We start from the raw sequence: 21,759 nt of genomic DNA, 5'->3' as shown, positions 1-21,759 counted from the left end.
ATTGAAAATGCTATTACTTGTATGCTAATCCACAAAACCCCACATCCTGCCTACAAAGAGAACATATGGCTCCCAACACTTCCTCTCACAGAGGATGTTCATTAAGACAACACGTTAACATGCCCACATGTCAACTAAAATGCATCTGCGTAACACGGTTGCGTGATGAAAGATTGATTTATGTGTCTGCTTTACTGCTGAGGTTGGACTCTGAATGGTAGCATGATGAAAGATTGATTTTTATGACTACTTTGCAGCTGAGATTGGAGACTACGACCCAGGAAAGCATCCAGAGGGCTACAGCTCAAAGTTCCAGTTCTTCCCCAAGCACTCGGAGAAGCTGGAAAGAAGGATTGCAGAGATTCACAAGACCGAGTTAATGTATGTGTAACCTTTCCCCTCCTTTTTCTAGATGTATGGCTCAGGAATTACGGAAATGTCTCTTAAGAATTCCCTTCTCTCTGCTTTTTGTCTATTTCTGTACATTTCTGTTATCTGCTATCAGATTTTCTTAGTGTGTGTGTCCTAATATAAATAATTTAGTTATTTCATTTAACATTTTTTCTTGTCTTTATTCTGACATTTGACGTTTTCAGTGACACTTAGGTTACTTTTGGTAACATTAGTTAAGGCATTGGGTGTCATGAACTACAATGAACAACTTTTTTTTTTAAATCTAGGTTATTTTTTTTATAAACATGCTATTGTTTATTATTAATTGATGTTCATATTTAATACATTACTGTTAATTTATACAACTTAAAATGTTGAAAATTTATTAAGATACTCTACCATTCAAAAGTTTGGGGTCTGTTAAATTTTTAAAATATTATTATAATTTAAAATAACTAATTTTGTATTTGAATATATATTTTAGAAAGTAATTTATTACTGTGATGGCAAAGCTGAATTTTCAGAATCATTACTCCAGTCTTCAGTGTCACATGATCCTTCAGAAATCATTCTAATATGCTGATTGGCTGCTCAAGAAACATTTCTTATTATTATCAGTGTTAAAAAAAAGCCGTTCTGCTTTGTTTTTGTGGAAACCATGATATTTAAAAAAAAAAATACTGACCCCTAACTTTTGAAGGGTATTGCGTGTAGAAATCAACATATTTAACCTTATTTAACCATAAATATTTAACTTATTAAAAAAAAAAATTACCACAAAGTTTGATTTTTTGCACAAGATTTTGTTTTTAATGCCTTCATCCCATTGTTAGCCTGTATGTACAAGTTAACTAGACATAAAAACTTGTTTAGTTGACCTTGTGCACTCATTTGAGCTGAAATGATCTTTGTATCTTTTTGTTTATTTCTCTCACAAAGATGCATTCACACACTCGATCACACAATGTGTCATTAGTGTGAAGTCTTGGCCCTCATTATTGTTGGTCAGATCTGATGTCTTTTTAATATGCCACAAATCCGTAGGCCATCATTGACCAAGCAGTACTTTCTTTCCAAGTTTACATGAGCAAGTCCAACTATAATATCCCAACGAAGGATAAACTGTAAACTGCCAAACAATCATGATTTTCTTGATAGTCATAGTGATGGATTTAGTGAGAAGCAGTTGACTATTCTTATATGGACACATGAAAATAAGGCGTTGTGACATCTACACTTTGGAATTTATGGACACACCAAACTAGATGATCCACCAAACAGGAGCATGATTACTGCTGCCCTCTTGTGGTCTGACTGTTCTATGACCAGAGCCGGCCCATCAGTCTTAACTGTCGCTTTTCTTCTTTGATTTGCATTGAAATAGGAGCCAGGCTGTCTTGTTACATTAAAGGCAGAGTAAGTGATTTCTGGTAGCCAATGTTGATATTTGAAATCACCAAAACAAACACGCCCCTACCCCAAAAGGGTCTTGCCCCTATTTTGATAGCTCCGCCCCACATATACGTACGCAACCCAGGCAACGATTAGTTCTGTGAAACAAAGCAAAACCAATGTTACACCGTGTCTACGGACGTGAGCGGCGCGGCGCAACAAATCCCGACAGAAAACTGCTGCCGGGTTCTATTTATGATGTGCTGACACAAATTTCAAATGGTTTTCAACGGTCGTTTGATCGCGTCCAGTGTAGGCAGACTTTAGCTGTTGTAGACACTGTGTTACTCACCTATTGAGAAGAAACAAAAGCAACCTCGGCGTCCGATCGCAGGCCTCCGCTCCTTGAGTTCTCTCCAGCGCTGGAAAGCTGATCCGATATTTACACGGGTCCTACTTCTTGCCTTATCGTTCCGCAGATGTTTTCCTCTTTTGTTTTTTATCCGCCATCTCTATCTTTTTGTCGCTCGGCTCGGCTAATGTCCGTCCCATGCACTGAACGCGCTCTCCTCCACATCACGAGTAGACATGCCCCTTATTGCTGATTGGCTACAAGTTTGTTTTGCGATTCGGCCCGAATCAGTTTTCTAAAGTGTTTTTGAAAAATCGCTTACTCTGCCTTTAAGGTCTTGAATGTTAAATGGACAGTGCTGAGTAAAATATGAATTGGTAAGAGGTTTCCTGGAGTGATGATACTTGAACCGTCTGGTTGGTTTGGTTTTGCTTTTTTATTTAGTGGCCGCTAATCAGTGTCTTCAAGTGTAAAGTGTCAAAATAGATGCATTTGTTCATATTCAAATTAGCATTATGTTTCAGATGGCTTTTTTTTTTTTTTAATTTATAGCAATTTTCCACTTTGCAGGATATGTTGACTACAAAACCACTGGAATGTGGATTCAGTCCAATACCGATGGCACCAGTGTATCAGTTCTGAAATGTAATTCGGTGACTCTGCTGTGCTGTTGCTCTGGTTGTTCCACCACTGAATGACACAGATGGTGTTTTCATGTGTTGTTTTGCAGAGGTCAAACTCCAGAAACAGCTGAGCTGAAGTTCCTGCAGAAAGCAGAAATGCTTGAAACATACGGCGTGGATCCTCATCCGTGCAAGGTTAGACGACTCTATCTGATGCATTTACTGCTTGCATCCAAAAGCTATTGTGTATTGTGTAAAAGTTTCTCAAAGTTTTATAAACCAAGTGCCCTTTTATAATGTCAGAATGTTCAGGAAACACAGAAAAGATTCCCATTTAGATGGCTGCAAGTCTCTAGAAGCCACAAGTCAGTGTTATTTTATGACTTCATATTAAAAAAAAGTTTAATTACTTAGTTCCTGGTGAGAGATCAAAAGTGACAATTAAGACAATAATTATGTTACAAAGGATTTATATTTCAAATAAATGCTGTTCTTTTGCTGTTCGTTATCACAGTGTCCATAAGCAGCACAACTGTTTTCACCACTGATAGTAAGAAATGAAATCTTTGAGCAGCAAATCAGCATATTAGAATGATTTTCTGAAAGATGATGTGATCTTGAAGGCTAAAAATTCAGCTTTGCCATCACAGGAATAAATTACATTTTAATATATATTAAAACAGAAACCGTTATTTCAAAATGTAATAATATAGTGCAATATTTCAGTTTTTTTTGTCTTTGTTGAAATAAATGGAGCCTTATTGAGCATTAGAGATTTCTTTCAGAAACATTAAAAATCATACCACTGCAAACTTTTGATAAGAATGCTTATAGCAACAGACTTACTTAAGTTCATGAATTTATAGTCAGTAGTTTTATATATTGTCATGTATAAAACCACTGATAAATGTTTCGCTGTTGTTGATTTCATTACATCTTTGTATATATTCTGCAGATTTATAGAAAATGAATGGGGAAATTGCAGCTTGAAACAAGGCCATTAAAATAGTGTACTAAGATACGTACTCCCTACAGTGAGGTTTTTTTTTTTTTGTCTCCAGTTTGTGAAATGTCTATTGCCAGTAATCTCAACAGTAAAAAAGCCCAAAACTGCCCATTTTGCTGCAGAACATTAGATTAAGCAACCCTGAAAACAAAAGTATGAATGTTCGATTGTTATGATCACTTCTATATTGTGCTGTATTGAGTCTTCCTGCTCAGTGTCTGCTTGTTGAGAAATGAAGGTGTTATGATCACTTCTATATTGTGCTGTATTGAGTCTTCCTGCTCAGTGTCTGCTTGTTGAGAAATGAAGGTGTTATGATCACTTCTATATTGTGCTGTATTGAGTCTTCCTGCTCAGTGTCTGCTTGTTGAGAAATGAAGGTGTTATGATCACTTCTATATTGTGCTGTATTGAGTCTTCCTGCTCAGTGTCTGCTTGTTGAGAAATGAAGGTGATGTGGTCCTCTGTTGTTGTTCATCACAGGATGTATCTGGTAACCCGGCTTTCCTCGCCTTCACCCCGTTCGGTTTTGTCGTGCTTCAGGGGAACAAAAGAGTCCATTTCCTCAAGTGGTGAGTGACTAATACTTGCCTCTTTTCCCTACTGAACTTCTGTTGACGTCTTCGGGGCTGAGTAAACACAGACATGCATACACGCATGCATCGTGAAGCTGAAAATAATGAGTCATTCTTAAATAATGAGACAATCTGTAGTGCATGTATGATTCACACTTAAAGTAAAGAGTGTAAAGAGTGAAGAAAGAGTGCAATTGTGCAATCTATGTGTTTATTTGTGAAATGGAATATGGCAATTTATAGTTTTTCATGACACAATGGCTTGTTCATTGTAATTAATTAAAATGAGCTCATGTAATTCAGTTTGTAAACATTTTGTCAACTAATTTGTTTGAATGCATTTGTAATGAGACTTCATGAATAATACATGATAATTATGTCATTTTCTACTGACATCATCGTCTCTCTCTCTCTGTGTGTGTGTGTGTGTGTGTATATATATTTGTGCATGTATGTATTATTGAGTGTATATATACATATATATATATATATATATATATATATTTAGTGCTGTCAATCGATTAAAAAATTTTTACTAATTAATCACACATTTTTCTGAAATCGCGATTTATCCCACCTAACATTAACGTTTTTAAATATACTTTTATATTGCAATAATTTCACATTCAATCTTCAAATTAATGTACAAACAACATAAAGAATAGCTTCTAATTTAAGTGAACTTAAAACAATCTTCATATAAACCCATTATAATAAATGTCATATTTACCTGTGCCCTTCAGCAGAAATATACAGAAATTGAAATTGAAGTTATCAAACTCTAAATTAAATATTGATGAATCCTTAAAGCTATAAAAGTTCTGTTTTTTCTTTGCCCTTTGATTAATAGACATCACAGCAGCTGGCTATTAGGTTATTTTGGCTGTTATTTCTTTAAGAGCTGCTGCTGCTGAACGTGATGCGGATCTGACACACATAATATTTTCTCTCTACTCTTTTTACCTTTTCTGACCCATGCATGCAAGTAGTTTATTTCATGCTTTGATATGAAAGGATACAGGCTACAGCGCGCGCCGGCGCCTTTGTGCGTGCAATTGAAGAGCACGCGCTGTGAGCACAGTACCGTTTCCGTTTTGACTCGCACCTGGCGCTGAAATTAAGTGGAGCACGCGTCTGAAACGTCTCCCGTTCTCAGTCATTTTGCGAATGAATAAATGCACTTCTTGTTAAGAGAAAAAGTGACAGACACAGCTGTTGAGAGTGGGGTGGCCAACCCTAGCCCCGCCCCTGCGTTAAATATTTTTAAACTGAAAAAGCGTTAACGCGCTAATTTTGACACCACTAATATATATATATATATATATACATACAGTGTATATATACTGTATATATATATACACATACACACATACCAAATTGTAAATAACACTTTATTACATAATCCAATATATATATATATATATATATATGTATTTTATTATGTAATAAAGTGTTATTTACAATATATATATATATCTCAAATAATACATATAAAACATATTTGTATCGATAGATAGATAGATAGATAGAACAACATGGACAATGATGATCACAAAAATCACATAATTTTCATTTATTATTCATGTAGTCTCTATACATAGCTAATCATTTATTTCTTTATTTATATACAATTATACATAATACTACATGTTTATAAACTACATATATTTACATAACATTTGTGTGTGTGTATTCTAAATTTATATACATTATAATATCTTAATATATGCATTCTTCTTCCACTTGAACAGGGACGAGGTGACCAAACTGAAGTTTGAGGGAAAGACATTCCATATATATGCAAATCAGAAGGAGGTGAGAAAACTAAATATGCCAACATTGAAGTCAAAGATAATTACAATATACCAAATTGCCTTATGATTATGACACAATGTGTGAAACTTTAATAATTCTCTTCGACAGTGCCGCATTTGTGCACCTTTAATGACTTATTGTTATGCACAGGACAAAAAGATCATCTTGACATACTTTGCACCAACTCCAGAGGCCTGCAAGCACCTTTGGAAATGCGGTGTTGAAAATCAAGCCTTCTACAAGTGAGTTTTTGCACTGCTCCTTCCTTCGAGATGAATATATTTGTTTGGTTAGACAGGTGTGATGCTTCTGAAAGGCAACTGCACAATAAAAAAGTTCCAGAAATAATTTGTCCCTTTTTGGCTCTTCCTAATGGCAAACACTATCATTTAGTCTCTCCAGAGCATGATATTTAAGACTGGTAAATAAGCTGACTAATAATGCAAGACACTTCTGCAAGTGTCTGGACACCTACGTCTAGATGCTGTCACTGTTTTTACCTCGCGGGGGTCATCTAAAGGAACAGCCACGTGTTGAGAATGACCTTTACCGCGTGAGGAATGAGAGATGCGTTCTGCTAGCTCCTCTGGAGGGATGTCCGTGCGCATTTCAGTCACGGTTGATTGTACGTGTCCTTGGCCACGCCATGGGAAGCGTTTAAAGCAACGTGCAGCTCGAGGCAGACTGCAGTGTTTCAGGTTTCTAAAAGGAGAGCCCAGTTTCATAACATGGCGAGCCACCGCTGGTTTTTGTCTCCGTTTTATGATGAACGATTTTGGCTGACTGAGGTGACATCTTTGGAACGAAAGTCTGTTTCAGCGCTCATCATGAAGTGTGGGAAAGCTCAATTTAGGTGAAGGGAATGGTGTAATCATTGATTTGGCAAGGCGCCTTATCAAAACTGAATCTACATGGTATTCCAAGTCTGACTGAATTCATTCCACTGGGGCAAAGAGAAATTTGTAGCTGTAGTTAAAGTCCCATAGAGAAGGAGAATTTGTGGCAGGTGAAGGCAGATGATAATTGAAAAGTGGGTTTTATGATTCATATAAAGGCCGTCTATGGGGAAGGAGATCCCACACCTGGTGATGAAAAGCCTGAAACAAATGTTCACCAGAGATCGTCTGAGTCAGAACACTCAAGCTCAGCCTGAGGTTTCAGTCACTAGGAGGGTTAGATAGAAAATATGTACTAGCTTTAGAAACCAAACATTTTGAGCATGTCAGTGGGTTAGGTGATATGACAAAATCTGACTTATAATAAATAGTTAATTTTATTTAACTGTAATGTGATATAATGTTGTTTTGCTTGGAGTTCAACAAACTTATTTCTATCATGACAACTCTCGGAGGGTTTAGCATGGTAATGTACATGCCACAGACATGCTGCTGTGAGCATGTAAGAAATACTGCTGCTGCACATAACATATATGAAATAACCCCCATATGTAGCATACATGAATCACCTCGCAGCCCTCTACGAACACCTTGGCAATTGAAAAACTTATACTTAGCCTCCAACTCACACACTGGCGAGTAAAATCTGAGAATTTATTAGCAATTGGCTAATATTAGACATCATTTAGTCGCCAGAGTGAAGATTTAGTTGCATATGCGAGTGATTTACTCGCAATGTAGAGGGTTGCCTCGTAGCAGATCTATACAGGTGGAGCTGGGGAGGGTGGAGGCTTTCTGAAACATGCTGCAACTGCTACAGCAAGCACTAGCCAAGTATTTGAATGTTGAGCAGCGAGCACATTGGCTGCTGATAAATAAAGAACCAATCAGCTGCGCCATGTGATAATTATGTCATATTGAGTTAGACCTATCGTACTGCGCCATCTAGAGTTTCATGACAGAACTTTGGATATTTATTTATTAAATACTTTTTAAATAATTTTAATTAAATAATGTATAAAATACTTCTGAATTAAATTAATTAAATACAATTAAAGTAGTTAATCTCATTTAGGTCATTTTATTTTGGAAGTTTATGAATGCAAACTAAAATATACAATTATTTATAACAATTGATTAATGTAAAACAGTTTAGAGTTAAAAACCAAGGATTGTAAAATTTATACTGGAAATTTAAAAGAAATTCTGAATTATGATTGGATGAGTGGTATTTGAAGTCTTACATTGTAGCTAATATACACAAACCTGTCTCCACACATCAAATAAATTTTATGTTAATTTAATTTTACAACATTTGTAAATAAAATTTCAACATTTTTTTTACATAAATAACTAATATAGCAAATACTGTAATATTCTACCATAGTATAGAACCAAGTATAGAAACATATGTATTTCACAAATTTCTACAGTTGCAGATTAGTTTATGCCATCATATAACCAGTGGTGGACACATTTTTACTTAGTTACTGTACTTAAGTACATTTTTCTGTCTGTATCTGTATTGAGTATCTTTTTTTTTTTTTTTATGTTTTTATTTTGGGAAACTTTTACTTTACATTTTAAAATCTAATCTAATTCATAATTTCACCACGCAATAGCAGTGTCTGATTTGTGAACAAGCTGATTATTTTCAATAAGCCTGTTGAATTGGTCCAGTACTTTTTACTTGTAATACTTAGGTACATTAATTACCAAGTACTTTTGTTATTTTTACTCAACTAAAATCGTAAAGGGCTATGCATACTTCTACCAGTGATTTTTTTTAGGGTATCCGTACTTGTACGCCAAGTACCTGTTTGTGTATGTATCGTCTACCACTGCATAGAACTCTAAATACAGATTTATAAAATGAATCTTAAAAAAAAAATACTAAAGAATCTTAGAAAGTTTGAACATATTTGATAACAGCAATGTCATATTTGTGCTTAAAAGAGTTAAAAGATAAATTATTCTTAATTCAGACTGTGTAGTTTTGAAATACTGAGTTGTGTTATCCTTTTTATTTGACTTCTAGTTTCATACAAATGTGTAAATGTGTTTTTTGTGCATGTTCAGAGCTTAATCATTCCTCTCTGTCCCTCATCAGGCTGGAGAAGTCGAGCCAGGTTCGTACGGTGTCCAGCAGTAACCTGTTCTTCAAGGGGAGTCGTTTCCGCTACAGGTAAGTGTGGACAGACAGACAGACACAGCACGGGTCACTGCCGACGGACCGCCACAGCCTCGGGGGTCCCTGCTCCAAAAACAGCCTGCTGTCCTCATCACGGTCACATAGAGGTGACTGCTTTGGAGCCAATGCACCACAACCTGCTGCGGATGGAGCTGTTCACACAGGCCACCTTTTAGACACAGACGTTTACTTAATAACTGCAATTGTAACAGATGAATGGAGCCATTGGGGCAATTAAACAAACAGCACGATCAATTATTATAGTGGGCTCTCAGGCTCAAACACCTCATTAGGAAATTGATAACAGTTATTTTCTCACTTCTATGTAAGGAGACAGGCAGGATTTTAAGAGGTTTTGTTTCAAGAGAAGTAGTTCAGTCACAGACTGAGAGGCAGAGATTGAGTTAAGAGAGGGGACTCAATAAGGTTAATCTAATTCCTGAGCTTCATGGACTCTAGTAGCAGCGGTCACCATTCCTCACAGTCACAGGGATCACAATTCCCACCAAAATGCCAGCGGTTTGAACGTGGCTGGAAAGCGTAGCTATTTTATCCTCAATGGTTGAGCTGTTTTCTTTTGGTTGGTATTGATAGATGAAGCTGGTCAAAACAGCCTCAACCAGCTGTATATACAGTGTGCAGGTATTTTATAATATAATTAGGGCTGTCAGTCGATTAAAATACGATTAAAAACAGTCGATTTTAATCTAATTAATTACATGATGTTTTGATTAATTAATCTAATTAATTGCAAATTAAATTTGCCTGTGAAAATACCCACACAAGATTATTTAAAGCTGTTTTTGTGTTAAACGAGAAAGTATCAAGTAGACATTACAAATTGTAGCTTTAGAAAGAAATATTTTATTTGGTTAAACATAAGATGTATTACACATTTAGGCTACAACAGCCTAACGTAACAATGGAACATAAAAGAAGATGATTTGAGAAACATCTCAGTATATTTTTTGTTCGTATAATGAAAGTCATTGGTAACCAACACAGCTTTGTTACCAACAGTCTTCAAAATACCTTCTTTTATGTTCCACAAAAGAAAGGTTTGAAACGACATGAGGGTGAGTAAATGATGACATAATTTAAATTTTTTGGGCGAACTATCCCTTTAATGTTATTATTATTATGTTTCATATAGGCTATTTATTATTATTTTTATGAAATTATACTCTAAATAAGAAACTAAATCTGCCAGCAGGTGGCGGTAAATGTCTTTATGAGTGATTCGTTCAGGGATGAAGTAAACGGCTCTCACATGAATGGGTCTTTGAATCATTGATTCACACGATTCATTCAAAATGCGGATTCATTCAGGAACTAAACTATGTTGCTCGGAGACGCACAACAGTTCTGCTGTGACTTTAAAGGTTCTCTGCAAAATTGAGCAAAAACACATAATATTGTGTTTAAAATATAACACAATATCAACTTCTTATTTACTGAACTGTTGTATAAAATCACATTTAAACTCGTGTGATATTGCTCTCGCTGCTCGTGTGATATTGCTATCATATGATATAAATATGAGACAAAAACACATACGGGCATTTTTTGCACTAATATCTTGAAATTTAGGGCATAACTGCATTTATGGAGTTGTTGCTCTGCATCATATTTGTCAACAGTCAACTGTATGAAATGTAAGATGAAGTACAGTTCTGGGGGCGGGGCCAGTGCGTTAACTGTGTAAAAATATTTTAATCGCGTTATTTTTTCATAACAAATTAATTAAGTTAACGCGTTAAATTGACAGCCCTAAATATAATATAATATAATATATTTTAGTTTTTGGTTACACTATAAATACAAGGAGAATTTTATATATTTGTTTTAAATATATTTTAGATTTTTCTGATATAATATAATATAATATATTTTAGTTTTTGGTTACAGTATGAATGCAAGGAGAATTTTAGATACTTGTTTTAGATATATTTTAGATATTTCTGATATAATAAAATATAATATTATATAAATATTAGTTTTTGGTTACAGTATAAATGCAAGGAGAATTTTAGATATTTGTTTTAGATATATTTTAGATATTTCTGATATAATATAATATTTTCGTTTTTGGTTACAGTATAAATGCAAGGAGAATTTTAGATGTTTAAGATATATTTTTTTGATATAATATAAATTTTAGATATTTGTTTTAGATATATTTTAGATATTTCTGATATATAATATAATATAATACATAAATTTTAGTTTTTGGTTGCAAATAAAGAACAAGGTTTACTTTGGTCCACTTAAAGAGGTCTTTGTGTATCTTTTTAGTTACATATCTATGGGTTTAATTTGATAAGGCAAATTATGCCAAAATATTTCACTCTAGCAGGGGGAACTGGGCACGTCAGTTGTTTTTTGTTTAATTTCAGTGGAAGAGTAGCCAAAGAGGTAATGGAGCAGAGTGCAAAAATTAAACGGGAACCTCCAGAAATACACAGGTATGCATGAGTGTGGATCTGTTAACTTTATAATTGTTCACACTGGGTCACATTCTTTTGGTTTTGTCTGTTTTGTATATGCATGCATGCATGTCCAGTAAGACTGATGTCTGTAGTCATAGGACGTACTGTAATGTGATAAATGGGTGTGTTGATACAGTACTGCGTTTGTATGTGGTCACAGGGCTGGCTTGGTGCCCAGCAGAAGCTGTCCATCCATCACGCATGGGCCGCGGCTGAGCAGTGTCCCGCGGACCCGCCGGAGAGCCGTACACATATCCATCATGGAAGGTGAGAGTCCAGTTCAACCCATTAACCTGAGTTCATCTCTACACTGAAACCCTGAAACCACAGGCAGAGCACTGAATGGTTTGTAATATCATCAAAATGCTGTAGAAAACGGCCAACTTATAATACAGCAACATATCATTTATAAAAAGAGGGCAATTTATGCCAAGACGACAATATAATATAAAGGCACTCAAGAAGTCAATGAAAGTTATTGTAGGGAATATTTTAGCATGTTTTTGTAGCTTATGTTTTAGATATTTGTGTTGCAACCAGTATGTATTTTTACTATGCATATATGTATGTATGTGTGTGTGTGTGTGTGTGTGTGCGTGCGTACATGTATTGTTGTGTAGTAGCATTTATAATATATTGAATAAAATATTTATTTTTGTTTTATTTCAGTTTTAAAAAATTAATAGTTTCACTCTATTTACAATTTGTTTTTATTTAAAAATAATGAATTATACATTTTTGCCTTTTGTGTATTTGTGTGTGTTTAAAAGTATACAGTGCATGCATAATTATTATTGTTAAGTTGATATTCTGATATTTTTTTCCAATCATAATTACTACTAATAATTTTGTATTTAATCATTTATAAGTGATATCTAATTGTCTATGAAGGCTGGAAGTGAAAAACTCCTTATATTCAGGTGTGCATAATTATTAAGCAGCTTTTCTTTATAGATAAAATGAGCCAAAAAGAGATTAACCTCAGACTGAAAAGTCAAAAATTATTAAATGCCCATGAGGAATTGGTAAAATGTGCTGGGGAAAAAATATGATCAGAATATAAGCTTGCATAATAATTATGCACACACTGTATATTTTATGTAAAATGTATAATATATTAAGTAAAAAAGTATTTATAGTTAGTTATATATTTTTTTATAAATTGATATGAGATATGAGAGAGAGAGAGAGATTTTTCTTTTTCTTTTTTTACGCACACACATCCTCACCAAAGTTCACAAGTTGACCGCATGCAGTAATATGAGGCTGAACCGGCCGTCACTTAGAAGAGTGGAGATGCAGATGCTCCTGTCAGTCACACCACTCTTATTTCTGTGCCAGCTGTGTACAGTCAGTACTAACACTTCCCTGTGGCACCAGCTCTGCCATCTTGTCCCACCCATCCAAGGCTTAACGGTGTCCTCTGCCCACCCCTTCATTCTGGGTCTCATCTAATGAGCCTGACTGTTAGACTAGCATCACAACAGAGCACTGCCCTCTCAACATGAAGAGTACACTCTACATAGACAGCATAGTTAAATCTCTGGTCACTGTATCCTCTCTGTGATTCAACACAGAAAAGACCATCTTAAGATGTTGTGAAGAGCTCTTGTCTGTAGTGCGATCGGCTCAGAGAGCTGGGGAGGATAAATTCAACTATCCTGCATGTGCTGACTGTGAGTCTTCAAGGAGTATTAATACCCTCCTCTGAAAATAGACAGGACCTTTCTTGCCATTTAAGTCACTGGCTGTAGAAGGGAGGAGGAGGTGAGAGGCTTGGGTGGGGTAGGATTGGCCACCGCCGTCTTGGGTGCCTACTCTGCCGTTTACCAGCACAGCCAAGCCTTTACCCAGCAGCCCACGGTGGAAATAGGGCACCGGTAACCGCTAAAGAAGTCCGGCAGCTGCAGACGTTCGCTTTTCGGAGATAAACATGGTGAAGTGCCTAATCCGCATCACCACCCGGGTGAACGTCCACCTGCGCATGATCAACCACTGCTATCGGGATGTAAAGGTTCGGGTGCTGAGTTTGGGGCCTCGTATGCTGGGAAAGGCCCTGGGCGTGCTGCCCCTTTACCCAGCCCTCACGGGGCAGCAGGACCAGCTGCGGGCATCTCCTTTGCCCATAACTTCACCATCTTATGCAGTGCCCACCACAGCTTTAGGTAAAGTCTCGTGTGTTTGCTTGTGCACCAGATTGATTTTTGTATTATTAGGTTTTACTGAAGGTCTTTTTCAGTAAGATGTATTTTATTTCTGCTGTTTTGATGAAATCGGATTAGGTGGGTTAGAATAGAAAGAGACAGGTAATGGAATTTCTGTTGGTGTTGCTGTGATGGTGTTTGTTGTCAGTTATAAAAGCTCTTTGAGGTGTGAAGTGCTTTAATTCTAAAGAACATACATTGCTGCTCAAACGTTTCGGGTCAGTAAGATTTTATTTTTCTTTTTAAAGAAATTGATACTTTTATTGAGCAAGGTTGCATTAAACTGATCAAAAGTGACAGTGAAGACGTTTGAGCTTTCTGTACATAAAAGTAAATTATATAAAATACTAAGTAGCAAAAGTGTCTTCAACAGTGATAAGACATGTTTCACGAGTACTAAATCAGCATGTTAGAATGATTTTTGAAGATGTGATACTGAAGACAGCTTTGCATTTTGAAATATATTAAAATAGAAAAGTTATTTTAAACTGTAATAATGTATTTCACAATATTACTGTTTACTGTATATTTGATCAAATACATGCAGCATTGTTGAGCATATTTTCATTCAAAAACATTAAAACATCTTACCACCCCCAAACGTTTGAACAATACTGTATATTTTATTTTAAGTATTTGGGTAACTTTTATATGATACTGCAGTTGCAAAGAGAAGTTGGAATTACCATTGGAATTATATGCATTATCTATACATAACAATGCAGACAAACACAATCATAGTCTTGTTTGGATTGTGAACCTACAGGCTAATGTTTTCTTTAAAGAGCAATTGGAGTCGATCAATGAGATGTGTGGATTGAAGATACTCTACCTCACTAAGAAACGTTTGGTTATTGGCAGAATCAATAAAAGGTTCTTCATATGTCCTGATCATAATTAATAGTGCATGTTAGAAGCTTGAAAGCTGTAGAAGCATTCTTGGGAAGGGAGGCAGTGCCTCCTCAAAATATTAGATGAGAAAAAACATTGTAGTACAAAAATAAAATAACGCAAATATTACAAAATATAACATTAAAAAGTGTATAAATTACTTGTTTTTCTAAAGAAACACTGCCCAAAACGGGAGTCCGTGTCTCACTTCCCCTGAGCCCATTGAGTTTTAATAGACCCCCTAAAGCGTGCCGTGATTTGGTGGGGGGTAACTGAGAATGAATGGGGGAAAGTCACATGAGAGGAGGTAATGCCTCCATTGCGATATGATTGGTAATGACGGGTTATGATCGGCTGTGATTGGTTCATGCGATAAATCTCACCTCTTGTGTTTGTGCGCATTCCACGTTCGCGAATCAGCCTGAGCGAACACTATACTGTAATGGTGTTCCATGTCTGTGACCATTTTTTGACTGATGATCCGAAAAATTCAAAAGTAGTTAAAAGTTAACTATTAAAAAGAATAGCTGAACATAAGTTCACAAATCAATCTATTGGAATTGCCCCAATAGCGCCACCTATAAAATTTCAACGAAGGGCCCCATAAACTATGTTTCACATACATGTACAAAATTCAGTAGACACATGCAACACACCAACACCTACAAAAAAGTCCCCTGGTACGAAGCCTGAAACCCAACAGGAGGTCTGTTATTTTGAATTTTCTCAGCAAGTTTTGTGCCGTTTTTGCAATTTTCAGGCCTTGTACTTTAACAAACTCCTCCTAGAGATTTAAACAGATCAACACCAAATTTGGTAAGTCTAATCTAAAGCCCTTTGTGATGTTAAATTGCGAAGATCTTGAGTTTTCGTTCAAGGGCATGTCTGTGGCGGTCTGACAAATTTCAATGTTTCGCTTATGAAAGAGGAAGTTGTTATAATTCAGGCATACAATGTCCGATCTGCCCCAAACTTCACAAGTTCAATAAGAGCCCTGGCCTAAACACATCTAAAGGCCAATATACAGTTATAATCATAGCGCCACCTGTTGGCAACAGGATATGTCATGTTTTACGCTAACTCAAACATACCATGTTCAATCTGCACCAAACTTCATATGTTTGATCAAAGTCGTGGCTTGAAGACCTCTACATGCCAATATTCAGTTATAGTCATAGCGCCACCAGCTGGCAGCAGGAAGTTTAGCACAAATAAATGACTTTGACATATTCCTTCTATATTTACCACTTTAAATGCATATTGCCCACAGTTCGTTGTTTTCCTAAAGCCAATCCTTAAAGCGATAAGCCTGTGTGCGAGGGCCCTTTCAATGCTGCTTGCAGCTTTAATTTAAATTGTTACTGCCTTGACTTATTTTGGAATAAATGCAAAATGCTAACTTTTGGCTTTAAAAAATAGAATATGGATTACATTGTTAATGTAAAAATATAAAATAGAATTGTTTTTTATTCTTCTGATAGCGTAAGTAATGTTTGTTTAACCAAGAAAATGTAATTGGGACATGAATTTACATTTGATAAAAAAAAAAAACTGATGACTTTGCCTCCCAATTTCAGAACACCACTGATTCCTGGGTATTCATTAATCCACAATCTGCAAGTGTAAGACATACAGTGCTGTTACTGATCTTTCAAGGAGTTGCCATCCTGCAAACATCACGACAGTGAAATGCAGCTGAAAAAAGAACTGCAGGAGTTGCAGAAATGCGCAGCATAATGTTTGAAGGACTGCAGCCTGAAACTAAAACCTGATTCCAGCTGTGAAGTATGGTGAGAGGAGGATGATAATATCAGGGTAGCCGTTCATCACCTGAAGCTCGGTGATACAAGAAGACGTAGATACAAGAAGTAATTCACTATTGGAACTGCTTTCACAGAAGAAATTGTGCTCTCAGTCCAGACATCAATTCTATGGATGCACTATAGCGACATGAGCTGAAGAGAGCGTTTAACACAAAGAACCCCAGATATATGAACTGAAAATTTAAAGAAACAGTTCAAATAGTTAAACAATTTTAAAGGGATTTCCAAACTACAGTACTAATAGATAGAAGCTATTACTGCTAAAGAAGCTTTAACAGTCAATGTTCACATTTCAAGGTTCACATTTTACTGTCTGGTCTGTAAATGTTTAAACAGCGTTTAAGGAGAGCAGTGCACATTTTTATGAATTATTAATGCAGAAGTACAGGTAAATACAAAGGCTTCGCAAGCTTTTTCTTATAACCGTATGCTCATATTTCAAGTAAACCCGGAGCTGTTTAATTCCAGGGTTCTTTAAACTCAGATAAATGAGAGCCGAATTCAGCTTTATGCACTAAAGCAGATGTGCTTTCATGTGTGACCATTTTTCTCTTTGGCAGGATGTTTAATAGTGTGAATGAGAGGCCTTTGGTTGAGCAGTAAAATGTCACATCGTCAAAAGATGAAATCCTAATCCCTTCACATCAGAATAGAGATGTAACATATCTGCAATGACACGCTCAAGAATCTAATGCTCAGCAAAACTCGTATGCTTCTCTACTTGGGGTTCCTTGAGGAAAAGGGTATGCGAGAACTGAAGCACAAGGATTTATGGGAGATTTGCTGCATCCTCACTTTGTGGCCTATGTGGTCACTTACTGTGACAAATCCTCTTAACATCATGGTGTTAAAGTTGTTTAAGAACAGAAATATACATCCCCTCTCAGATGGATTCTGTATATCATGTAACTTCTGTACTGCATTATAATAGACTGGTATCACAAAACCTATTTAAAGCCTTTCTAAGTTAGTAGCTATTTAAGATTGTGTGCTATATATACATGTGCATGTTGTATAGTGAGGTCTAGTCCTTTGGATTGACCATGTGCTGCTAATTGTTACGACACCTCAGCAAGTTGGCTGTTTGCCTGTCAATACGTGTGATTCCCAGGCCTGTGGGGGCTTGAAGTACAGTGTCTATCAGAGCAAACAAGCTGGGAAATGTCTTTTCACATTAGCACTCAGGTCTGCTTTGCTCCGAGCACATTACTGAACTCCAGGCCTGTGATTCAGTATTTGGGTCTGTCACCTTCTTGAGACCCTTGTAATATTGTCCCTCGAGCACAGTGCACACCTTGTCGTTTTTTCTGTGCTTTGCGATTGCTACTTGTCAGGTTGCATGGAATGAGCCCTTTGAGGCCGGAATAAGATGCTAAGAATGGACACGATTGACTGGATGTTCTTACATAGTTTTGACAAGAAAAACTGAAAAAGTAAGTGCTAATGGCTGATATTTTGTTTATCTGCATCCATTTTTGAGTGCAACACTCACGTTTCAAAATCATATCAACAACCCGATGCATATAATCAAGTTTCTGCCCTACATTTTTTCTTTTTCAAAAATTCTTTGCACCCAAATATACGTCAGAATACAGAAAAGATCTGCCATTTGGTCAACTCAATCACGCGGTCACCTGTCAAGGAAAGGTCAAACGCTGCCCCTCCTGCTGAGAGCAGCATTTAGATGAATATGTAAATAGCAAAACAAACACCAAGAATGGCAGTGGTGAGAAGACAGTCAAGTCACGTCATATTTATTTAGCGCTTTATACAATAGACTGCTTTAAAGCAATCAGCTTTGCAGTATCGCAGTTTTACTCGTGGATGTCTGACCTCGACGGACTGAATGGAGGAAATGAACCAGAGAAGATTTCCACATCAAAGGCGGCGCACCAGAGCACACCTACCTAACACAAACACAATCACCATGGATCAATGGTAGTTCTTAGGAGCGAACTTTTCCAGCTTCGGCAAACTGTTTAGGATTCTTGAAACAAACCTGATTGTTCAAAATGACGTCACACCAGTTGGAGGTTCCGCTTAAATTTCACTCAGATAATGCAAAAATGAAAAACCAAAGTTCTAGAGTGTCTAAACTAGATAGTGGCTAGGCCAAATAGGAAATTTGTTCTCATTTTTCACATTATAGTGTAATATTTTGTAATTGTTGCATGTTTGGACTACTCATTTGATGTACTGCTTTTCGCATACTAGGTAGCCTATGAATTTTGTCTGGACCTTCTATATTAAAGGGGACATCGCACGGTATGATTCTTTAGGGCCTTCATGAAATGTCTGCAAAATACTTTGGTTAAAATTCCTCAATGGTCATGTACTGTAAAACAACACCCTTTTTATCTCGTCAAAAACGGCTCGGTTCACAGCGAGCCGTTTCAGTTAATGTCTCTTTAAATGATAGTGAGCTACTGCTCACCCCACCCCTCTCTTCTGTTTTTTTGTGTATTTGGTGGTGCATTTCCATCAAAAACTAAACCAATCCACTGCGTCCTCAGTCGCTCTCATGTCGGGAGAAAATGAAGACTTTTCATGTTAACTTTTATATCCAACTACAAAAACACCCGCAATTGCTTACGAGACGTTGTTGCTACAGCTGCTCGAGCACAGAGAAAATGGCGGACGGCATACAACTGGCTGAGGGCGGAAATATGCTAATACGGGACAGTCCATCAGTGGCCATGGGCGGAGCCTGAGCAGTGTGATGTCATACTGTTCAGAAAATCAAAAAGGCTTGACAATTGAGACTTTAGGTTTTTTGGGGATCAAAAAAATGGAGTGAATGGATTTTTTCATTGTAACACACTGCTAAGACACATTTATATGCAAACCATGTAAAAGTGAATTTTGCATCCGATGTCCCCTTTAAGAGACATTTTATTTTGAATAGGGACATCACATATTACAGTACTGGTCAAGTTATGGTATCAAAGCTATTGACATTTTAAAGACAAACTTATGCTGAGTTCACACTGAACGATTTTCAAAGTTGTCGAATCACCGTTTTCACACTGCATGACTATCTGTTATTAAAATGGTAGCCCGTAAAAAGTTTGCGATACAAATGGTCTGTGCGCTGATTTATAGCGAAAGGGCAAAAAAGAAAAAAGATTATGGAGGAGGAAATAGTTGGGGAGCAAGGATTGTTGATATTGTGGTCTATAACTCCTCCCGCAGCTCTGTATCTTGCTCTCTCATTGGCTGCAGGTCAGTCAGAACTCATTTCACACAGCAGGATTTTGAATGAATGAAGGATTCTCTCAGATCACGTCTTTGATAATTCACACTGCATGATTGTCACTCGCGTGAACGAGCACCGATTTGCCTCCGAATTTGGGCATTTGTTTGCGATTTCGCAAAACATGTCGGTGAGTGAAAATCAGGGCTAAAATAGTGCAGTGTGAACTTGCCATTAGACACAATGGTAACCTAGAAAAGCCAGCCTTGATTTAACTTAAGCAAAGAGTAAAATGTTTTATAATCTTATTATTCATTACATTGTCTTTTTGTCTCTCTCTTATCCTTCCTCTTCCATCCATCCAGGTCTGGAATCCTTGCGGGACAGCGCCCACTCCACTCCCGTGCGCTCCATGTCCCACGGCGACTCCTTCATCCCACGTTCGCGGAGCCAGGCGACGGACTCCGGCGATGGGACGGCAGTCATCTCCGATGAGACCTACAGTCCCTCCGACAGCGTGCTGCCCACACCAGTGGCCGAGCACAGCCTGGAGATGGCAGTCTCACGCCAGATCAACGGCGCCCCCTGCAGCATCGAGGAGGAGAAAGAGTCTGAGGCGGCCACGCCCACCGTGGGCGACATGGCCGAGTTAGGAGCGGACAGTAGGGCGGTGGGCCCCGTGCAGAGCGCAGGCGCGCTCAGCGAGACGGAACAGGTGAATAAGTTTGTTTTAAGTGTACTCCGTCTGCTCCTTGTGACCATTGGACTCCTCTTTGTCTTGCTCCTCCTCCTCATCATCCTCACTGAGTCCGACCTTGACATTGCATTTTTACGTGATATCCGCCAGACCCCCGAGTTTGAGCAGTTCCATTACGAATACTTTTGTCCCCTCAGACGGTGGTTTGCCTGCAAGCTCCGCTGGGCGGGCGGACTGCTCATTAACAAGTGAAAATGAGGCACTAAAGCTCGTAAAGCCTCCCTTGTTGGGGTCGAGAAGACGCTAAACACGTGGAGAGAGAGAGAGAGAGACGGAGGGCATCGACCTGTCCCATGAACCCAGCTTCTTTCATGACACTCTTGCTGACACACGGTGGACCACCAGGCCCACAGCTCCTCTTCTCTTCCACTTTTAGTTTTTTCTCCCCCGTCCATTTTTACACCTTTATTTTTGTTGTCTTTTTTATTTTTATTTTCCAAAGACAATTTTTTTCTTCTTTTTTTTTGGTTTCCTTATTTTGGATTTCAGGTCATTTCAGGTATTTTATTTTTACAAAAAAAAAGAGAAAAAAAAAACAAAACTTAATTCAAAGACTTGAGAAGAATATATCATTCCTTAAATAGGGAATATGAAATATTTTGTTGCAACGAGAATGTTGCCGTCATTTATATTTATTTTAAAATAATAATTATTAAAGTCTTATTAAAGAATGTGGTGCATTAAGTCAAGTTGGTACGGTAGAGTGGGATGGAAAGCACGAGAAAGTTGAAAACCAATGCTTTTCTGAGTTTATGCATAATTCATATCCATCCGTCATGTAACTCTTAGTAAATTCTGAAGGCTGCTATAATTTACCACATCAACGATCAGATCAGCAGAGGGTTATATGTAAGGTAAGAATGTGCAAGTTATTTTGGAAGCGAGAGCTGAGGAAAGACTGGAAATGATGTTATTTGAATAAAATTGATGGGTACATTTGAGTTCTATATTTGGTGGCTTGAGTTTTAGGGTGTCAGATACATTTTAGGAATATTATTGTGTTTACGCGGTAGCAAGCTGTGAAGTAGAATTCTTTTTAAAAAGGTTCTTTCTAATGGATAGAGAAAAATTAATTGGTATAAATTGTGTTCTGTCATGTGACCCAATAGTGTCAGTATCTCAAAGTTATCATGACTGATTTAAAAGCAAATAGCACCCA

The 21,759-nt window shown here is 37.1% G+C and overlaps 1 protein-coding gene across 2 annotated transcripts in view; it reads left to right on the top strand.

Annotated features, from left to right (window-relative positions):
• frmd5a (FERM domain containing 5a) overlaps positions 1-21,036 on the top strand; it is a 114,442-nt gene extending 93,406 nt beyond the window's left edge. The window contains exons 6-15 of one of the 2 annotated variants that reach the window (XM_016514431.1): positions 258-381; positions 2,868-2,955; positions 4,250-4,338; positions 6,093-6,156; positions 6,307-6,398; positions 9,163-9,237; positions 11,640-11,708; positions 11,893-11,999; positions 20,209-20,558; positions 20,738-21,036. In XM_016514431.1, the coding sequence (XP_016369917.1) occupies positions 258-381; positions 2,868-2,955; positions 4,250-4,338; positions 6,093-6,156; positions 6,307-6,398; positions 9,163-9,237; positions 11,640-11,708; positions 11,893-11,999; positions 20,209-20,558; positions 20,738-20,785 (1,106 nt within the window). In that variant the 3' untranslated portion in view covers positions 20,786-21,036. Of the gene's footprint in view, positions 1-257; positions 382-2,867; positions 2,956-4,249; positions 4,339-6,092; positions 6,157-6,306; positions 6,399-9,162; positions 9,238-11,639; positions 11,709-11,892; positions 12,000-20,208 lie in introns of both variants that reach the window. The other variant, XM_016514430.1, reaches the window with a different exon arrangement.
• The last annotated feature ends 723 nt before the right edge of the window (positions 21,037-21,759 follow it).

The sequence above is a fragment of the Sinocyclocheilus rhinocerous genome, unplaced genomic scaffold, assembly GCF_001515625.1.
Source record: "Sinocyclocheilus rhinocerous isolate Xijiao unplaced genomic scaffold, SAMN03320098_v1.1 scaffold1258, whole genome shotgun sequence".
Taxonomy (NCBI): Eukaryota; Metazoa; Chordata; class Actinopteri; order Cypriniformes; family Cyprinidae; genus Sinocyclocheilus; species Sinocyclocheilus rhinocerous.
The sequence above is the reverse complement of the archived record's forward strand: the minus strand, read 5'-3'. Positions and strand labels throughout refer to the sequence as shown.